The 21,332-nt window shown below is 39.4% G+C and overlaps 1 protein-coding gene across 2 annotated transcripts in view; it reads right to left on the reverse strand.

The window, feature by feature from the left end:
* The window catches only part of LOC103179328 (kelch-like protein 4), a 92,831-nt gene that overhangs the window by 48,511 nt on the left and 22,988 nt on the right, over positions 1 to 21,332 (reverse strand). The window contains exon 1 of one of the 2 annotated variants that reach the window (XM_042340725.1): positions 4,668 to 5,182. The exons of the other annotated variant lie outside the window; for it this stretch is intronic. Within the exon in view, the coding sequence (XP_042196659.1) occupies positions 4,668 to 5,077 (410 nt within the window). The 5' untranslated portion in view covers positions 5,078 to 5,182. Of the gene's footprint in view, positions 1 to 4,667; positions 5,183 to 21,332 lie in introns of those variants that run through there. 2 annotated transcript variants of the gene reach the window in all.

A 21,332-nucleotide genomic window follows, 5' to 3' on the forward strand; every position in this document is an offset into this window, starting at 1 on the left:
GATCCCATTGCGTTACTCAAAAAGAGAGGGGAGTTTCTTTCAGTATCCTGGCCAAATAAGATTGATTTCATGCCTATCTGTGGGACATTGCTATAAACAAATTCACTGCTCTGTTCACCTACTAAATACACAATCACTCTACAGTAAATCCTGTGACACACATAGAGACACGATAAGACGATGAGATGATAAGGCACTGTTATCAAATTAACATTATTTATTAGTTTTGTAAGAGACCTGTTTCCAGCTCCCATATCTTGTGTGGCTATAAATCAGAGAGCTGCTGGTGGCGTGCTTAAATGATTCAGACTGGCTGTAGCTTTTTTTTCGTGCTAAGCAATTGAATGAAATATTCATGTCTGCTGTAACATCTGTTATATAAGATGCACTTTTATTTAGTTTTCTTTATATCATTAACTGCAAGAGCAGTGTGTGGCCTCTAACAAATGGGCAGAAACATTCATAAATCCTGCTTTGAATTATTGAACAAGATGTGTTCAAGATTCACAAAATATCCTCTGTAGATCACATTTGGACTTCTGCCACCATGAGCCCTGGATTAAATGGCCTCAAGCATTAAATCCTTCATGCTTGTTCCATTGAAGCATATCTCTTAAAAGGTCCCTTACTGCTATATCTCTGGAGAAGTCCCCTTGGCACAAATCTTAATGTAACACATCCTAAAAGGACAATGTACAAATATTTTATGAGTACAATGCAGGCTACCATTTCAGTGAATCATCCTTTTTGTTCCAAACTATTTTGATGCCTCTAGAATTGAACTCTTCGAGGGGAAATCTGACCTATTCTGATGTCTCTGAAGCATTTATATGTTGCTTACCTATCTCACTATTTGATTGAAACAATAATGATAATCATGTTTTCATTTGATATAGCTCCCTATCACGTTGTCCAAACATCTTAAAGTGCTTCACAGGAGTTACTGTAATTTGCAGTGGCTGCGTATTTGTAGGTGAACACAGGCAATGTGCACACAGCAATATCCCATAAACAGCCATAAAGTACATGACCAATTTTATCTGGAGGATCTAGCTGAACAGGCAGAAACTCCCTTGCCTTTCCGAATAATGCTATAGGATCTTTAACATCCATCTGAACAGGCAGGTGGGACTTTAGTTTAATGTCGCATCCTCCCGACGTGAAAAGCGCTATATCAAATGCAAGGATTATTATTATTATTATTATTAAAGTACATTATTTCTAACCACGTAGCATTCTCCCAAGCATTTCACTGGAGTTTCAGCTTAGACTAGAAGCTCAAAGTCCCACCTTGGATCTTGAATCCTCCACCTTCTGATTCACAGGGTAAGAGAGTGCTACCAACTGAGCCAGAAGGAGTTTAAAATAAGATCTGATCTGATTGGCATGGACAACCCCTTTAAGACAGTCGGTGCTGTAAAACGGGAGCACTTTTACAGTTTGATCATTCTGCAAACGCTTGCTGAGATGCCGCAGCCAATGAGATGTGATGTTGCTAAACGTTTCATTCACCGTCTCAGAATTATTTGTGCATGGTGATTGGTGTGGGTGGTCTGATTACCATCCAATTTACTGTTCAGGTGGGTGGAATAAGTTAGTTTGTGAGGAGTTGCCACCCACTTCATATTTCATCCTTTTTAAAGAAAAATTAGAGCAATTGTTCAACCTTCAAAAGAGAAGAAGCAATCGTCAGGGGAGAACCACACTGTGCTCAGTGTGTTAGAGCCCAATGCATTGCAGTTGACCACAGACAGGCAGGTTGGGTGAGTGAAGGAGGGAGTTTTTCTTCTGGGACTTGCACTGCACTGGATAGCCTTTTATTCACCAACTTTGTTCAGGCATTTTTAAAAACCAAACTGAGCAATAATTACAGTGCAAAATGATGATATTTAACTCATGGGCTGTACAGTATCATCAGCAGCAAAAGAGATTGATCTGTGGAGAGGACCATAAGTGATTCAAGCTTCAATACACCTTAGGTGTATATTTCCTGGTGTTTAGGGGAAGGGCTCCCACTGGCCTTGCTCGAGAACCATAAATTATATCATTTGGAGAGTTGGTAGTTGAGCCATTAGGATTTCCATGCCACTGGCCTACCATCTGATACCCCACTTCTTACAGGATGGTAAGGATCAAATCCTTTGTAGCTTGATAGTTGCTCATCTCAACCAACGTATTGGGGTGGGGTGGGGGCTGAGAGGAAGCATATCACTGGAGAAGTTCATACAGAGGGAGAAAGAGGCTCAGTCAATCCAGGCCAATCCCAACACATCAGCTGCCTGGTTTACAGACTGGCACAGCCAAAATACGACATTGATCAGCCGCCTGGCATCTTTGGCTGAGAAGTGGTGCACATGGCACCGAGGGACCTAAACTAGGAGAAAGTAGCCATAAAATATGGGGTAACAAATAAAACGTTTTTCATTAAATTAAAGATGTACTTTGACTCTGTGTGTTGAGACTCTGTCACCTAGATTTATCTGGCAGGGCGGGGGGAGTGTTATGTTAGCAGTAAATTTGCTTAATTACCATAAGCCATCCACCTTTTGTCTTTGCCAATACAGTGTTCTCAGTGTCACTGAGCGTTAAGATAATGAACAGTTCCAAAGGTATATAATTAATTAAAGCTAGATGAGAGCATACTTTTCTGTACTAAAAATAAATATCTTGGCATCGAGGATTATTTCTCTCTGCACTGAGTGAAGTCGCATTGAGCTAATGCCATCCAACCAAAGCTTTTGAAATTGGTTCAATTATTTATTTGGAGGAAGCAACTGCAAGGTGCATTGCTCAGAGCTCATCAAGCTCACTATCAGTTTATTCCTTGTTTATTCCTTGTAGCTGTCTCCCCCACACTAAAAGGTTGTCGCTTGAGACTTGAGCTGACACTGTCAGTCCAGGTGAGAATTAAAAATCCGATGATGCTATTTGAAAAAAAAGGGAGTTTCGCCCAGTATCCTACCAAGAAAATTGGTCAATCATTTCAAGGCTGATTTGGGTTCTTGACACATTTGTGTACAAATACACAATCGTTAAATACACAGTCCAAAACACTGACTGTCCAGTGCCTTGGAATGTCCTCCCGACGTGAAAGGCGCTATCCAAATGCAATTTTGTTGTTTTGTTGTTGTTGTTAGCCTTGATAGCAATCACCTGAACACACTTTGAGACATGTTGATGATATATTATGGGTTGAAGCTCCATGTTGTGATATTGAGCTCACAGTGTGAGCTAACATAATGATGGGGGAGTATCGCATTGTCATAGGTGCTGTCCTTTGTAATAGAAGTCACACCTTGGTCCCATTTGCCTGTTTATAATAAATAAACCTTGCATTTGATATAGTGCTTTTCACATCTTCTAGACGTCTCAAAGCGCTTCACAGAATATACTGTAAAGTGAATTGATTTTATATTTGTGGACGAAATGTTTAGGTTGACTTTAAACATCCCATGCCACTATTTGAAGAGAAGAGAGTTTCTCTGGCACCAGACAGGTGTCCTGGTCAATCATCCCCCAGATAAAATAGAATGGTCATTTACTTCACGGCTGTTTGTGGGACATTGCTGTGCGCACATTGGCTGCTAAGTTCACCGACAATGTACACAGTAACTACACTTCACGGCGAATCATGTGAATCACTTCCAGACATCCTCCTGATGTGAAAGGTCTTATATCAAATGCAAGGATTATTATCTTGCCCTAATCTTCTGTATCCCCACACCAACTTCGACTGTAAATTCTCAGCATTCGGAATCGGTGGGAGGGGTGGGAAATTAAAACCTACAAATCAACATTTCCATCTTGATATCAAAGAGCGCCTAGCAGTGCCCAGTTAATGTTGGGAGACAGTTCAATGGATTAAACTCTAAATGGTGACAAGGAACAGTAAATAGTAAATCCAAGAGGCGTCGCAGCCGACTCGATGGAATTCCTCAGAATCTGAACTCACAGAAGTTGGAATTGAACTAGGAGTCTCAGTGGAAGTGAGAAGTGAATCCTGCATCCAGGATTCACTTCTCACTTATCTTTTTTTACAAATCACAGATATTTTTTCTCCCCCCCTCAGAATTTATACCCAATTGTACACTTACGGTGGGGGAGGGGGGGGTGGCGAGGTGGAAAATCAGAGATATTTTCATCAAGGAGGCTGGGAAGCAATAACAAAAAAGAAATCTGCTTTTTAACAAGTGTCAGTAAACGAAGCGTTGAATAAACATGACTTTTGAGACGGGTTTTAAATATAACCCAGAATAAATTATTCGTCTGTTCTCCTGGCTGCACTGCAAACAGAAGTGTGGCTCTGGCTGGGAAACCAGTCTTAACAGACTACACAGAACTCTGCTTCCAGGATATGGAGTTGAAGCATAGATTTGCAGGTTTTTCCTAATGAATTGAATAAACATGTGACTGCAAGCAAAATTATCCACAACAGGTTCTGATCTTTCACTGGAAGAAATGAGTCTTAACAGACAGGCAATCAGTCAAAGGCACTCAAGACAGAATACAGAAGGCTATATAAAGTATGCTATGAATATCATGCAAATTCTCCAATTATGGTCGCACATCTGATGCCTTGAATTATTTGGGTCTCAATTTTGTTTTCAGTGATGCCAGCCCTTTTTATTTGAGCACCGTTAATAAGGCTTCTCGTGAGAAACTCCTACCTGTCTGCAGGTTCTTCTGCCAGATCAACAGTGCCTGATTCCACTGCCTCCCGGTTTGCCTTCTCTTCTTTGATCGTGTGGTCTTGGGTCGAGATTTTGGAGAGTCCTTCATTCTCTGGGGTGTGTGCCACTGTGCTCTGCTGATGCCATGGCTGACTGTCACCTCTGCTGTAAACTGGACCAGGCACAGGTGCCAGTAAACTGTTTACGGGGCTGCTGGTTTTCTTGAGTCCACCCCTGTCCCGGGAATGGCTTTTCAACCTGTTCTGACCCATGTTACGGTGCTCAAATCCCTCCTGGAGACAGCCACCGTTCCCAGAAGAGCCCTGAGAGGGGTGACTGAACCACTTCCACCTCAGCCTCAGGATCTGCTTCATATCAAACTCCTTCCTCCCAGACACTGACATCATGGTCCAAATGATACTTCACTCGGAGACGCACGAAACTGCTTTGCTTTTTTTTTTGCCTTTAGCTTTTTGCCTTTGCACGTTGGCGTTTCCCTCTCTGCACCAAATCCCTTTGGCTGCAGGAAAGCGAAAAGAACAAACCTTTTCGTCTCTGAGCAGTGTGGAGCACTGCCAGCTCTCTGAGCAAATACTAAGCTGCTGTTGACTGTGTAGGTGGGATGCCACACTGACAGGATGATGAGGTCAGCCCCAAATCAGATTAACACAGGAAGGCAGCTCCCAAAAACTCCCTAAACAGCAGCTGGGTCCTACGTACAACTGAACACAGACTTAGCAGCACTGCTCCTCGCTTCGCAAGATCCCCATCTGCCTCGAGCAAATGCAAGCATGAAATTCAGGGAAACGTACGTTAAATAAAGTATCGAGGTTGCATTTCCCAGGAGGAGTGCCTGCAGCCTGTGGACCCAGTTGTTCCTTTTTTCTATGTGGCAGTCACATTCCCTTACTGAAGGATTGAGGCAGCAACAAAGGACTTTGTTTCCCAGCTTGCATGGCCCCTGACTTGCCTTCCCACTTTTTTTTTTCAACTGAAAAAGGGTCAAAAAGCAAATGTCATCCCAGACGAGGCAGCAGTTTTTAAGCGCTGAGAGAGAAGAATGGTCTCAGTCAATTAGGATGTCTTGTGATGTGATTAAACTGGGGCAAAGGGCTGTTCAGATCCTGCAGATGTGTCGTTGAACGAGCACAGTCTCTCTGCAATGATATATGATGTGAGGGAATATCTGAACGCAAGCAATGGCTTTTTTTCTTTTTTTAAAAAAAAAGGGTAAAAATAGCTGAAATTAATTTTTCAATGGACTGGAAGGGAGTGCGTGGTGAGTGAATTATTTTCCATTCTTGGTTTCCTCAGCATTTCATCAGCCTGCGGGGCTCTTTTTTTTTCCAAATAACAAAACAAATCTCCGAGGATGTCCTCAGTTTTATTGCACCAGGATATTTCTTTAATCAGAGATGCACAACAATAACAGGAAATTCTGTTTGGATTTCCCTGTATCTGGTTGCAAACCCCAGCAGCAGCAGCAGCAGCAGCAGTGTGAAATCCCAGGATAAATTAAGATAACACTCCCCAATTCTGCAAGACCTTAAACCAGAAAAAGCCATTTGTTAACACTTTCCAGGGAAGGTTTGGTATTTTTTCCTAGTGAGCCATTAAACCAAGATCTCATCTGGCTGTTCAGGTGGACATTAAAACTCCCATTGCAATAGTCAAAAAGAGAAGGGAGTTTCTCCTGAGCAACAATCCCCCAAATAAAAATGACCATTCACTTCAAGGCTGTTTGTGGGATATTAATATGTACAAAATAGCTGCTGGGTTCCCCTGCAAATACACAGTCGCTACACTTGACAATAAAATCCTGTGAAGCACTTTGATACTTCTCGATGACGTGATAAGGCGCTATAACAAATTGAAGGATTATACAGATTGCGATTGCCTTTTTCTGTTCATACAATTAGAATTTTTTATGATTTCAAAGTGATTTTGATAAGAGGTGTCTTGAGCACAGGAACAGATACACCCAGTAAAAGCTCAAATCCCACTCAACTCTGGTTTGCCATTGCCCTTAGATTGTGAAACTCTTTAGTGTGTGTCTATATGTGTGTAAATAAAATGTGTGTGTGTGTACTGTAAATTGAGTAAATAATATGGCTGTTATAGCAAAGAATCTGGTATTTAAAAGCTGGATTGGTAAAATAAGGCGGTATTCGTTATTTTAGCGTCTGAAATGGGTGCAACAGTTGTACAAATAACATTCAACCCCTGTACAATACTGCACAGATTCCATCTGGAATGCTTGTGATATGCATGGCAATGTCAGATGTTATGCCATTTATACTCTCGTTTATGAGTTCTGTTCCTAAAATTATGACCTCGGCAGAACGGTATTTCATTTACCAATAACTTTGTCAGCAGTAAATCCATTTCTGTTAGAAACCCTAATCTCCCACTTGATGAATGGATTAAAAAAAGATAAAGTTAATATCTGCTAAGATAGCATTTCACCGTGTGGTTATGATTTACTTTGCCCCATCACTTGACAAACACTATAAAGTGATTTGTGGTCATGAGTTAGAGTTCCTTTTTCTTGAAATAATGAAGACTTTGTCTTTGCTACTGTGCATTTGGAAGCATGTCTCTCTTCTCCAAAATGCTTCTGGCATGACGAGCGCTATATAAATGCAAGTTGTTGTTCCCTCTACTGTGAAAGGGACAAAAGTTACCAGTATTACCTGGATAGTCCCAATCACTTTGCACTTAAATCTAGTTACAGAATTTCCCTGATCAGCAAGCAAGACAGTCAAAAAACAAAGATTTGCTTTGTTTCACTGAGAACCAAATGTTATTCCCATGAGCATAGACACACACGCACGCACAGCCATTGTTGTTTCAACTTCACTGTCAATGCTGAGAACTTGCACTTGGGATCATGGGACATGACAGACCAGGAAAATACAAGTGGAGAGATGCTAGACATAGCTGACAGCAGCAAATTCCCCAGATCACTAGGCCATAAAGACGCCTCTGGATCTGTGAAAAGATCACACTTGCCTGAAGCTTGTCTCAACAGAAGCTCTGACTCTCTGCAAACAGAAAACAATTAGACTAACTGAAGTTACCAGCCGAATTTCCCGTTAGTCAATATTAATGAATCCCGTTGCTAACCACCGCCTACTCAAACACGTTACCTTCATGAAAAATTCCTCTCTGGTCCAGAGGGAGAAACATCAAGGGCAGCATTTTGATTCTGACGACGTCTCACTCAAAAGAGAATCTTTGTTGTGATTTCATTCCTACAGTGTGCAGAGGTTCGTCAGACCCTTTTCTCCTGAAGATCGCGTTACTTTAATAAATAATGTTGAGGCACAGTGAAAGAAATCTGATCTACTGTTCCTTAACTAAGCTGTTCGTGGTTTATACTGACACTCAGTGTAAAACCTGTCAATTGTTCCATTCTACCGCACTGACATCTCTTCAAAGATAAGCACAAAAAAAATCACCAATTTTCCAGGTTTTGGTATTTATTTATCATCTCATATGGTCAGAGCAGTTCTATTGATGAACAAACTGCCCCAAAATCATACACAAATGTATATCACCACCCTTTTCTTTTGCCTTTTCTTCATTTGTGAGCATTAATTGGTGTGACAAGACAACAAGAACAACAAAATTACATTTGTAAAGCACCTTTCACGTAGGGAGGATGTCCCAAGGTGCTGTAAAACAGTACATTTAATGAACAGGTGATAAAGCTGCCAGAGTTGGAGATCACTGAGCATCTGACAGAGCATCACAGTGCACTGATGGAGCAGAGTTACATATGAAATCCATGTGTTTTAAAGCATTTGCTCTTATTAAGGCTTGAGCTCTTTGAGCGCTCGAGAAAACATTTGTTATTGTGGCAGCTTTGTAATAAACATGGCGTGTGTATTCATCCTGTTTAATCCCTGTTTGGTGCTGAAAGCTGAATGTGTGTTTTGCCATTAATCCCAGTATGCCATTAATTACTACAAGTTAAGCAAAGGGATGAATGCATTGGTACACAACAACCAATTAAAATAACTATTAAAAAGAAATCTGACCAAGGTGACCAAGGAATTTTGCATTTTTCTGTATGACCCAAAAAATCCATGTACCTAAGTTGAGAGACAAAGAACCTGCATTTACATAACACCTTAATGTGTCAAAATGTTACAAAATGCTGCACAGCCAATTACTGTCAAACGTTGTATTTTAGTAAAGCACGGTAGCCATTTGAGTCAGTAAGATGGCACAAAAAACATCTATAATAAGATAAATAACCAATTGATTTGAAAGATTGCTGGCCAAGACATTGGAAGAATAAACTCCTGTCTTTTTTCTAGAACGTTATGTTGCCCAAGGCTATGAATTCAACACAGAGAGATCAGACTTGAGGCCTTTCTTGTCTATATGGCTTAGTACGACATAAGGAAAGTTGAGAATGAGAAAATAATCCTTCAGATAACTGAAACTCAATCCCTTCAATGCAATAAATCTTTGTCATGATGCTTACTTGTATTTTTAAATGTTTTGACTCTGTGGGCTTGCTGGGTAATAATAATAATAATAATCCTTGCATTTGATATAGCGCTTTTCACGTCGGGAGGACGTCCCAAAGTGCTTCACAGAACACACTGTAAAGTGAATTGACTGTATAATTGTGGGCGAACGCGGCAGCCAATTGCGCACAGCAATGTCCCACAAACAGTCGTAGATTGAAAATGACCAATTTATTATTGTTTTTTGTTTTGGAGGGATTATTATTAGGCGTGTGGAGTAAGGAAACTTGCCCAAGGTTTCGCCCTGCCTGGAATTGAACTCAGATCTCTCGCTTGCAAAGCGAGTGCTCTAACCACTGAGCTACAGGACTCCAAAGGTAGGACTCCAGGGTAGATTATTCAACATGTTTTTATAATATAATAATATTAATAATAATTTGATATTGCAACTTTCATGTCAGAAGGATGCCTCAAAGCTCTTCACACAATTTAATATGCAGTGACCAAGCATTTTGTAGGCAACTATGGTAACCAATTTGCGCTCAGCAGTATCCCACAAAGAGCCATGAAGCGAATGACTATTATTGTCTGGAGAATTCCCAAGATTGGTTTGATTGAAGAAGGTCCTTCAGCCCATCCAAAACATCCACCCTTCACCCCCCCCCCCATCACCCACCCACTAAACACAGTATCAAGCTGTTTTTTAAATGAATCCAGTGTCCTGGCCTCAACCTGCCATAAAGGGATTAAACTGCTGTTTATTGGTGCTATATGAATGTGAGTTGTTGTATTCAACAATATATAGTAATATACAGTAATGGGTGTCATCGCTACTGGATCCAAAACACAACCCCAGAAGGAGACATTACCACTGAGGATTTCCATAGGATTAATCTGGTAGCAAAGCGATTACACTCATCACATGGGCACTTATTTGAGAGGTTGCCAGCCTTCCTGCCTGGACTCCCAGCAGAGAATTCAAATCAAGGTATAAGTGGGGGCTATTTTTGAACCGTGAGGAGCAGGGATGCTAGGGTAGTTGGTAGATTTATGACCGAGTCAACGTTTTATGCTGACTGTACCCATCTCACGAGTGTGGTGTAAAACAACTTTGTGCAGGTTGAAGTTAGTCTGCACAGCACTCAAAGCAATTTCACTCTCCTGAAACCCTGGAGGCTCCTTGTCTCCAGTTTGTGAGATGGGGGAGGTTGAGGGAACTACTGGTAACCTCTGCAGTTGTCAAAACCATTCATGTTTTTCAGCAACAACGACCTCTTGCTTTTGAGAGTGCGGATTTGGATGAATCGTCTATCTAGGCATAAAAGCATTGTCTTTGAAAATGTGATGTTGGACTCTCCTTCAGTTGTGCAAGTTTTGTTTTAATGACAGGCACAAGATGGCAATGAACAAAGACAATGGCATTGTTTTATGGAAGGATGAGATCAAAGAGACGGAAGAAGGGCCTTTTTCATCAGTGCTGTGATCTACTGATTATTGCTTTGTAATATGTTAATGCTGTCCACATAATCCCATGAAATGTAGCATATATTTCATGGGATTATTACTTATATACTGTACTTGATGTAACATACATAAAATAACTAGGATTCATTCAATGCTGTTAATTTCTGTAAGATGAATTGTGGCCACTTTTGCTTGTTGGAGTGAGTCATTGCCTTGCTCACCTCTTTTCTGTGACCACCTTCATCCTTGACATCCTTCTCGGGCATTAAGCCACATTTTCTTTGGGTCTCTCTTTCACTCTCTCTCTTATAAATCAGCACAATTTTAGTCTGGTCACTTATAGACTGACTTATTCTACCCAAAGAACTGAATTCAGTGCAGTGGATCAATAAGCTTGGCAAGTGCAGTGGGTCAATAACCATGTGTACCATTTTTCTGTCTGTACCACATTTGAGATTTTTAATGGGCTACTACAGTATACCCAAGCAAAACACCATATGGTGGCTAATAGGCCTATAGCCTCAATATACCCATTTCATGCTGTGTGCTTCCTGTGACCTACCATCTGGAGGATATTGAAAATATTGAACGTGTCTAACTCTAAAGCAAAAAAATTATCTTTCTGCAATGTGTTGAATCAGCCTTTCTTGCTGGCAGAATATTTTTGTTCTGTCACACTGGAGGTCTAGCGGGGATTGTATGTTTGATTCCCTCTAGCAATTCACCAGAGCTAGTAAATCTAATTTTCCCTGGAAATTCTGCGAGATGTTTTTTTCAGATTCTCCCTGCCGCTCTGCTACAATACAGTTGTACTTGATTCTCTCGGACGGACCACAATGGTTTGTTCCTCTCATTTATCCTGGAGCTCTGGAGTCAGTGTCAGTTTGACTCAGGTGGTGGTACTCTTGCCTTTGGGTGCAGAAATTATGTGCAACTCAAAGCCCAACTTTGAGAATGACTTCCAAACTTTACTGAGTAATGTGTATTTGACGGGCATTTCCGTGACGCCCAGAAAAAAGACGTTTTCTTGAAGTAAAGGGGTCACGTCGTGCTCTGACGTTGGGTTTGAGTTTTCCAGGTGCCATTCACTACCACGTAGCTGTTCTGTTTATAAATGGATGTTTTGCTGTCTTTGTTCACATATTTCTTCATGTTCATAGCAAGTACTAGATTGCAGAATTAAATGGTTCCTAGCCTTAGTGGTGAAGCACTCCTGCATGACAGGTGCTGGGAACGTTCAGTCATGTTCTGGTCCACACGGTTACAAAATACTGTGCTTTGATGAAATACCTGTCTTCAGGAGTACACTGTGTAGTTCTTCAAAGAAGAATCATTCAACAAAAGGTGCTGAGCAATTAAAATCTAATGGCATCTTACCTGTAAAGGAACAAGTGCTCTACAATGAAAACCTAATTCCCCTTACAGTTGGTGTCACCTTTAAAATGAAAATGGTTCAGGAACATAGGTCATCTGAGTAATTCATTATTTCTTAATGAAGTTAAAACGACTCATCTTAACGCACTGCACTGCTATTAGGTGTCTGTGCAGGGTTTGACTTACGCTTTCTATTAGGATTCTTTCTGTATAATTTGTTCTCAATTTATTTGACCTTGAACGGATGAAGGATTTCAAATGGCCCAGAAAGGTGAATTTAACTGAAAACAAATTCACTGATAACCATGCCCTTGAAATATCCCTGAGAGTCTCTGCAGCAAATACAGCAGCCACCACATTGAGCTGAATTATGTTTTTAATTTCAAACCAGCTATAAAATAATATTCGATTCAGGCAGAGTAAGCCATTACAGTGAATTGGATGGAATAATAAGGGCTTTGGTTATGGATGGCAGTACATGAACAGCAAATGCATCTGTCCATTTTCCTTTGCTTTCAGTCTTATCAACAAATGAGATGCAATTGTTTCTGACCGTTTCACCAGAAAGGCAGGCGGCAGATTCTGATGGCTCTTTGCAATATAAAGTAATGTCCTCTATCTTCAATGTCTTTGATATTGGGTGTTACATGTTTAATGATGGGACTATTTCAGCCATTCAAGCAATCAGCTACTAAAAGAGCATCACTTGATATCTTTTCCCCATTATTGAAAAGAATAAAACCATTTAGGCCTTTTTGAGAAATGTACAGCCCGAGGCAGTGTACAGTTTTACAAATGCTTCATACCTTCAATGATCGATATGTTCCCAGCTTTATAGTAGTTATGTGTGTGTCTCTAATTCTGTAGAACCGTTTGCTTCTGCTTTGATGTCACAAGAGGTTCTATTGAGAGCAATTGGAGATGATCTGTGTAATGGATTATAAAGTGCCTTTCTTTCTCATTTCAACTGACGTGAGTATCTGAACTCAACTTGACCATTATTTGTATCAAATAGTATTTCCAGGGAATCCTGGTGTCTGTTTTGTTGCAGAATCCACAAGTGTAATACTTAGTTTTTGGCCAGCACCTTACTTTTCATCCTTATCTCTAACAACCGGTAACAACTGATAATTGCAGAACTATTATTCCATATGTAAGAACATGAAGGAATGGAACAAGAAAATGCCATTTGGCTTGCTACATTAAGCTTGTTTCTAATTTCATCAGGAGATAGAGCTTAAAGAGCTATTTGTATTTTTCTAACTTCATCTGTAAATTATGCATCCAACGAATCTTCACATGGCATATCAGTGTAATGCGCTTTGTAATTCTCCCACAAATAGTTCTTTGCATTATTGTCAAGTACAATACAAGCCCTGCATTGCACAATGTATTTACATTACTATGCACTCAACACCCACACATTTCAAATGATGGATTATTTCCTATTTTCTCATCAGTCATCAGTCAGAAACAGTGGTACTAACCACCCCCACTCCCCCCGGTCTTGGAAGAGTCCCCTTGCAGTTTCTTTCTCATTGGACTTGTCAATGGTTAGCAAAAATTAGGGGAGGCAAGCGCTCCCACTTGGCAATGGGCCTGTAAATTATGTAAATAAACCAAAATAATTTAGCCCCCACTGAAAGCTCATAGAAGAGTTTGGAAGAGTTTCTCTTGTTTCTCCGCCCCCCCACCTTGTGGCCACCAGTGGTTAGAAATCAACAATTCACTTGTTTCACAGCAATAGGAGACATTTGTGCCACTTGGATTTAACCTGTTTGTGTGGCAGAAGAGCTAGCTTTCAAATGCAATAATCTACTCATCATGATAATTTAGGTCCTGCAGAATTGCTTGTATCAAATCGGTAGAATCTACGCAGAACCTTCCCAGGAATTACAGAAGTATGTTGTGAAAGAGTAAACTGTTCCAGTGAAATGAACGGGAAATGAAATCTTGTCGAGTTTATTTCCTTCTTGGTATGACAATGTCTCCAGGGAACCACAGCATATTTCAGGTCCATTAAAAACATGCCTGTAAAAATGATACTCAGTATGTTCTCACATTTTCACACAATAAAACCTCTCGCTACCTCCGGTTATGTGTTTTCAGTTATCATTATCAGATGAGAGAGTGGTTTGCACATTGCATGATTGGTCTATGATAAATCTGGAGCATTGGCTGAACTTCTGCAATTGCAGTTATTTACCTTTCTTCAATATTCAGATATCTTTCTGTATTATTTTCTTTACGTAAGATGTGTCCCCTTTTCATATGACCTCCCATTTCATTACTTCTAACTCTTATTTATCTGTAGAATAATTGTAATAATTGGCCAACTGGATATGTAAACTTATTCTAGCATTGCTATACATTGCAACTGAACTGCTGTTGAAATGCCCTTCCCTTACGGGCCTTTATGTGATCAATCAGGTTGGCCTTTGCTCCAAATTTTACATGAGGTTAACATTCACCTGAAGTGACTCTGTTTAAGGGAGGAACTGCATCAATAAAACATGCATTCGATACTGCACTTGAGTGTCAGTTTAGATTGTGAGCTGAAGTGCTGATGTGGGGTTTGAACCAACAAATGTCTGATCCACTGGAAAAGTGGCACGAATTGAGACAAATTAACACGGACGTGATTCAACAATGTGTGGGGTGGGGAGTGGGGAGAGGAAAGAATGTGAGGCGAGAGACAGCAGTCAGGACTAACTACAGCCAGTTCTTCAATTGTTTTCTTTAACTCTTTGAGTACCAATTGAAATTTCTTTATAATAATAATCCTTGCATTTGATATAGCGCTTTTCACGTGGGGAGGACGTCCCAAAGGGCTTCACAGAATATACTGTAAAGTGAATTGACTATATTTTTGTGGGTGAACGCAGCAGCCAATTGTGCACAGCAATGTCCCACAAACAGTCGTAGATTGAAAATGACCAATTTATTATTGTTTTTGGTTTTGGAGGGATTATTATTAGGCGTGTGGAGTAAGGAAACTTGCCCAAGGTTTCGCCCTGCCTGGAATTGAACTCAGGTCTCTCGCTTGCAAAGCGAGTGCTCTAACCACTGAGCTACAGGAGTAATTAGTTACTCAAACCTCCTGTGGTATCTTGAGGAGCTAAAGAATTTGCGTCTGAATAAAAGAAATTGACAGGTTCCTCAAAATGTTCTGTTTAATCCATGCAATTAGCTTTATTTGAATACTTTAATCTTCTCGACTTTCATGTACATACTGTATCCTATTCAAATTGTGTGTCATCAGGTTCATTAGTTTCATTCATAACCTTTTCTGAATGTTGCCAAAATATTTTCAGCCAAACACAGGTCATATTCAGTGCCAGAGAAGCCAATTTTTATATTCTAAGATGAAATCGGATGTCAAAATGTTCTTTAAATCCATTAACTTGATGTATATTATGTTATGTTTCATATCTGTTCACATAATGTTATGGTTAAGTGAAAGACTTTATACATAAAAATCCCTTGGAAACTTCTACCCCAAGTTTCCATTTCTTGCACCCTTTCAGATTTGATTTAGTGTTTCATTTCCCACCTCTTCATCAGGGTTATCTAGTGGTGAAACATGCCCTCATATTTCTGTACAAGTTGGCTTGCTTCCAAAACTGTTAATTGATGAGTCAAACTAAATAACATCAATATGGCTTCATCCCAATTATTCCTGTATTCAGAATTATTCCGAAAATATAGACAATTTCCCGTCTTTAATTAACACTGTGTAGACAATTGTTTCTCCAATTATTGGAATTAGGAGATCTCTTCAATCCCCAAGTATATCACTATCTCTCCAGTATTCATATTCAGGGTTAATTTTATCTATCTGCAGTGTTCTTAAAATGATGCTGTTTTCTAAATTTCTCCTTGAATTATTACTTCAGGTCAACACAAGCTGAGCTACATCTGCTAACACCTGTGTTTGCTAGTGTCTGAGCTGAATCCAGATGTCAAACCTTCATTTTTGATGTCTGGATTTAAGGACTGTTCAAAATAATCTCTCCATCGATCCATTATTTATTTTTTCTTTCAACAGCCGGTCTTTTTCATCCTTAATAAGCTCTGCAGTACTTGGTGTTTCTCATTGCCTCCTATCTATACACCAGCAAGATTTATTACAGCCTTGGAAAACTCTAAGTTATTCCTCAATCCTTTGTGACGTTTTGTTGCAAGTTTCCAACAGAACATACTGACAGCTGGAAACTTAATTTTAGGAAAGATTGAGTTGGATGAATAGAGTACAATTTAATTTTTTTTGCCAGTATTGTAGAATTATTGTGAATGCACTTAAACCCCAATCCTTGTGTCCAATGAACTCGATATACTGCTTGCATGACTTAGTTTATTTTCTTCTCTTTTACTACCACCTTGGTGCTGAATATCTTTCCCCATTTCAGATGACAGACAGACAGGCTTCTGCTAATGTTGCTGAAACCTGCCATGGGGAGATGCACATCAGCAGTCTGAGGGTTACTTTCCATCTGGGCTTTTCCTCCCCTTTCTAAAACAGAATGTTTCACTGTCCTGGACCTGACAAGAAACCTGAGCTAAACTGTGCTGCAAGTTGCAGTGCAATCCCTCGCCTTGCCATTGGATCCAACTGTGCCACCAGGCTGTAATACTCTAGCTTTGAGACGCTGTGAAACCAGCTGAGTTAAGCAAACTTTTCAAAATGATAAAGGACCCCGTGCACATCTTACAATTTAACATCTGTAGCAAAGTGAAGTGTTTAGGTTGACCAGAGATAGAAAATGAAGTGAACTCTCTGTTAACCAAGCTATTTATATATAGTCTGATGGATACATTGATGTAGGAAATATACTTCACTTACTGAACACATTGAATGTGTCAACCCTTATGATGTAATTTGTTTCCTTTATAGTTAATTTTGAGACTTGGTAGCATACAATAGATCAATGCTCTTGTGGTTTGCAGTAGTCGAAGGATATGAGCAAATATTATTCCAATAAGATTTGCATAAAACTCTTGCGTAAAAATTTCAACTAATCTTCATGCATCCCACAATCGAAGTAGCAGCCAGCTAAGAAGCAGAGTAAACTTCAGTAATCCCCCTATATCCATTTTGGTGCATTGCGGATAAGTCTGCGAGCCCTACACAGCAAGCTTGTGGATTTGAAAGTGAATCATCTGTGTATGTGTGTGTGTGTGTTTTTAATGATATTGCATAGAGGTAACATGAATGTGATACAGAAGTACTTATAATTTTTTGTTGTTGTGGGTGTCACTCATTGTGCACAAGTGTGAGGAATGCAAATAAATGATAGGAATTGCAATATGAAGTTGTATTTGAAACATTAGATTTTTTTGAATTGATTTCAGGAAGAATTATGCAGTTCATTATGGTCCACATGTATGATTGTCTTCCCCTCTTTACCCACCCCTCCAAGAATTTGGATGTTTTGCTCTCCCCCTGCCCCCCCCCCCCCCCCCCCCAACAAATGCCACCCAGTTTCAGCAGTAATTGAAGGCAGTTGCTTGTGTGCAGTATGACCATCAGAGATGTGTGGTTTTCATTGATGTGCAAGACTAGAGTCCCATCCCACTGAAGACACTGCCATCTACAGGTCTAAAAGCAGTCACAGTGAGACCCTGTGCTATTATGGTAAAATCAGATCAGCTTCCAATTGTTTTTTTTGTTTCTCAATTTGGTCAGCCGGGTGTCTGACACGTGCAGAAACCCATCACCGTGGTTAAGAGTATCCAAATCAGACTGAAAGATTCCTATATGCCTAGTACCTACACAATGACATATCTATGTCTGAAATGGAATTCACACACTCCCTGTAGGGACCCTGCTCACCTAATTCTGTTGTTTCCAATATGAGCAGCTCCCAAATATTGCTGCGTGTGAAGAATAAAATGTATACACTTTAAGGTATGTGCGATAATGACTAGGCAGGCATTTGAATTGCTTCTTGGGGTAATGCCATCGCCAGCCATCACTTGAGATTTGGTACCTTATTCTTTTTATTAGAAAAAGAGTTTGGGAGCATATCTGTTTAGTTCATGAAACTCAAATAAAAAGCATTATCCAAAGAGAATTGCAGACATTTTTGGTTCGAACACTTTGACACTTGAAAAGCAAAACAAATGTTTTAAATAATAAGGATCAACCAAGAACAGAAAGAGTGGTAAATGTAAATTATCTGTTGGATGAAATAAAAACAGCATTCAGTAAAAATCAAATGTTCAAGTCCTGCAATGTACAATAATCCAAATGGGAGAGCAGACTTTAGTGCAGAGCAATAATTAGATTAATGAATCAAGTGAATTCAATGGAGAATTGGACTATTTAATCCCCAATAAAACCTAGTTGCTTAATAATTGAAATGGGACTGCAGCAGCTCTGATGGGGACAACGTTAATTAGAAAAAAGAATGAATTTAATGGAGTATTTCTTCATTTAAATTGGATATTTGAAGAGTTCGGCATTAAGAATTAAACTTAATGTTCACTATACTCTGCGTCAAAGATGTAACCACTGTATAAATGTAATATGTATGATACGGTGCCATCTGCCTCCCGGCTGGACAGTCCACCTTTTGACAAAGTTAACAAGATCACAAGATTGGTTTGGTCTTTTGACTCATCAGATCTCATCCCTTCAGAACAAGTTGGCTGGAAGGTTTCTTATTTCAACTTCAGTTCATGTGATTCAATGCTATTTTGCATAAAATCAGCACACAGAGTGTGGTTTTGAGCATACAAAACAGACCATCCTTTAAAGTTAAGTTACAACAGAGACATCTAATGCTTTAATAACTGTAGAATCTAATGCCATTCAGCACAGGATAATAAAACTCTGCCATGCACTTTGGCCAAAAGCAATTTTGGTCTGGGTTACATTTAAATCCTGTTTTCTAATCCTTTTAATGACAAAAACAATGCATGAAATCTGTAGGCTTCACCATATTTTACATCATCCCCAATGCCCTCTTTGAAGCACAGTCAGGGATTCAACCAGAAAAAGGTTGCAATCTTACTCAGTAAGAAGCATTGAATCAACCAGCAGGGAAGTGTGCTGACTACATATGAATGCTTTACACTGGAATAATGCAAGCTCAGCTGTTTCTAAATCCATACTCCACTGCATTACTTTTTTAATTGGAGACTAATTAACCCCCTCTTGTTTGAACCAACATCCCATACTCTTCAATGTCTTAGCTGTGTGTTTGTGGTTCTGCTCTAATGAATAAAGATTCTTAGTCTCCAGGGTAACTAGTTCAAACAAGAATCATATGAGAAAAATAACAATAATGGCTTGTTTTTACATCTGCATTGCGGTATATCAATAAAATCAAGGGTTTTAAATCGAGCGCCTAGAACTATCATATTTCAAGCACAATTGTGTCAGAAGCTGTACATACTATAGAGATGAACTTTAACCAGTTCCCTAAATCACCCCAAGTTTAGCAATACATTTTTTTAATCTGTATTTTAATTTTGTCATTCTCTGAAATGAACAGTTGAATTGCAAATGTTCTATATCCTCAAAAAAGAGCTTTGCATTAATGAAGTCCTTTGATAACCATGTTAAAAGATAATTGCGATGAGTGAATTATTAATTATTAGTGTTGCTTGAGATAAAAGTCTAAGCGGAGGCTCGCTCAAGAGAGACATTGAATGATCTCAATTGCTTTTATGAAAGGTGTGATTTGAATTTTGAGAAATGGATCAATTTTATCTTGACAGATTTCAGTTGTTAACACAATGAATGCTGCGTCTGTGTTTTTCTCTGTTTGGGATCATTTTTCCTCCAAGAAAGAGACTGATGATTCAATAGAATTGTTTAGCTGCTGAAATAAAAAAAGTTACTTACTTGTCAAATTAAAGGACTTTCCGTTTACAGACTCCAGATAGGTTCACAGGTCAAAAGCTAACTTGCAATGATAAGAAACACTTTGTACAATGGGTACCCACTGTGGAAACTTCAACTCCTTTAAAGACTGATTCCTTAGAGGATTTCACTTCTAATTAATATTGTTGATTACATGTTCTGCCATTGTTTCATTCTTAAATACTTAAAAAAAACATTTTCCTGGACTTTGTCAATTTTATCTTGTTCTTCCTTTCTGCCCATCCCCCAAGACCAATTCTAACCTTCTGAAACTCAATTCTTTTGCTGCAAAGGAGTATTTTAGTGCCACACTGCAGGAAATGTAACAAATTGCATTGGCATCTGTGCTAAATTCCAAACTAAAACAAGTGCAGCTAGAAGTTAAATACAGCTTTAAACACTTTACTGAGTTGTGATAATATTACAATAATGCTTCTTGGACCTGTTAATCTCCAGCCCTGTTATAATAATAATAATAATCCTTGCATTTGATATAGCGCTTTTCACGTCGGGAGGACGTCCCAAAGCGCTTCACAGAACACACTGTAAAGTGAATTGACTGTATATTTGTGGGCGAACGCGGCAGCCAATTGCGCACAGCAATGTCCCACAAACAGTCGTAGATTGAAAATGACCAATTTATTATTGTTTTTTGTTTTTTTGGAGGGATTATTATTAGGCGTGTGGAGTAAGGAAACTTGCCCAAGGTTTCGCCCTGCCTGGAATTGAACTCAGGTCTCTCGCTTGCAAAGCGAGTGCTCTAACCACTGAGCTACAGGACTCCACAAGTTAGTCCTCACACCAATATGATTTTAGATTTTGAAATGAAAGAAATAAGTAAGGAAGGTATTTTCAACCACTTTGACAACAAAATCATTTCTTAAGGTAATGGGGTTTAATATTCAGTATTTAACATGATTCCATTCTAATGAATAAAATCCTGCAGATGGGGACTCTTTCCTATAACTGGCAGTACACCATGCTGACTGCAGAGTTAGCCACAACACCTCTGTTTTGACTTGATCTCTTTCTGTTTATTAAGGAATATGATTCAGAAAAATTAGTTTCCCAATTGCGTTTCTGTATTTTTGTTTATGCAGCTTTATTTCACTTTGATGTGTAATGATGGCCCCCACCTATATTAAATATGTACTAGATTAGAAATGACTCAAAGAAAGCAACTCTTGTTCATTATTTTAGGCTTTACCACTCCTGAACAGATAATATTAATAGTTCTGCAACCACTTGCACATCAATGTTATTGTCACCACTTCATCGATTAACATCACGTAGCCTCTGAAATATCAAGTCACCAAACCCCAGCCCCTCCCCCTCCAATTGGTTCCCCAATGCCTACCCCTTTCCTTTCTTCTTTTAAAAAAGTCAAAAAGTATGAATATTCACTGCCAGAAATTCCTGACACCATCTAATAGTCGTGTGATAAACCAATGCACCAATACACGTAGCGCAGTA

This window comes from Callorhinchus milii, unplaced genomic scaffold, assembly GCF_018977255.1.
Source record: "Callorhinchus milii isolate IMCB2004 unplaced genomic scaffold, IMCB_Cmil_1.0 Scaffold15, whole genome shotgun sequence".
NCBI lineage: Eukaryota > Metazoa > Chordata > Chondrichthyes > Chimaeriformes > Callorhinchidae > Callorhinchus > Callorhinchus milii.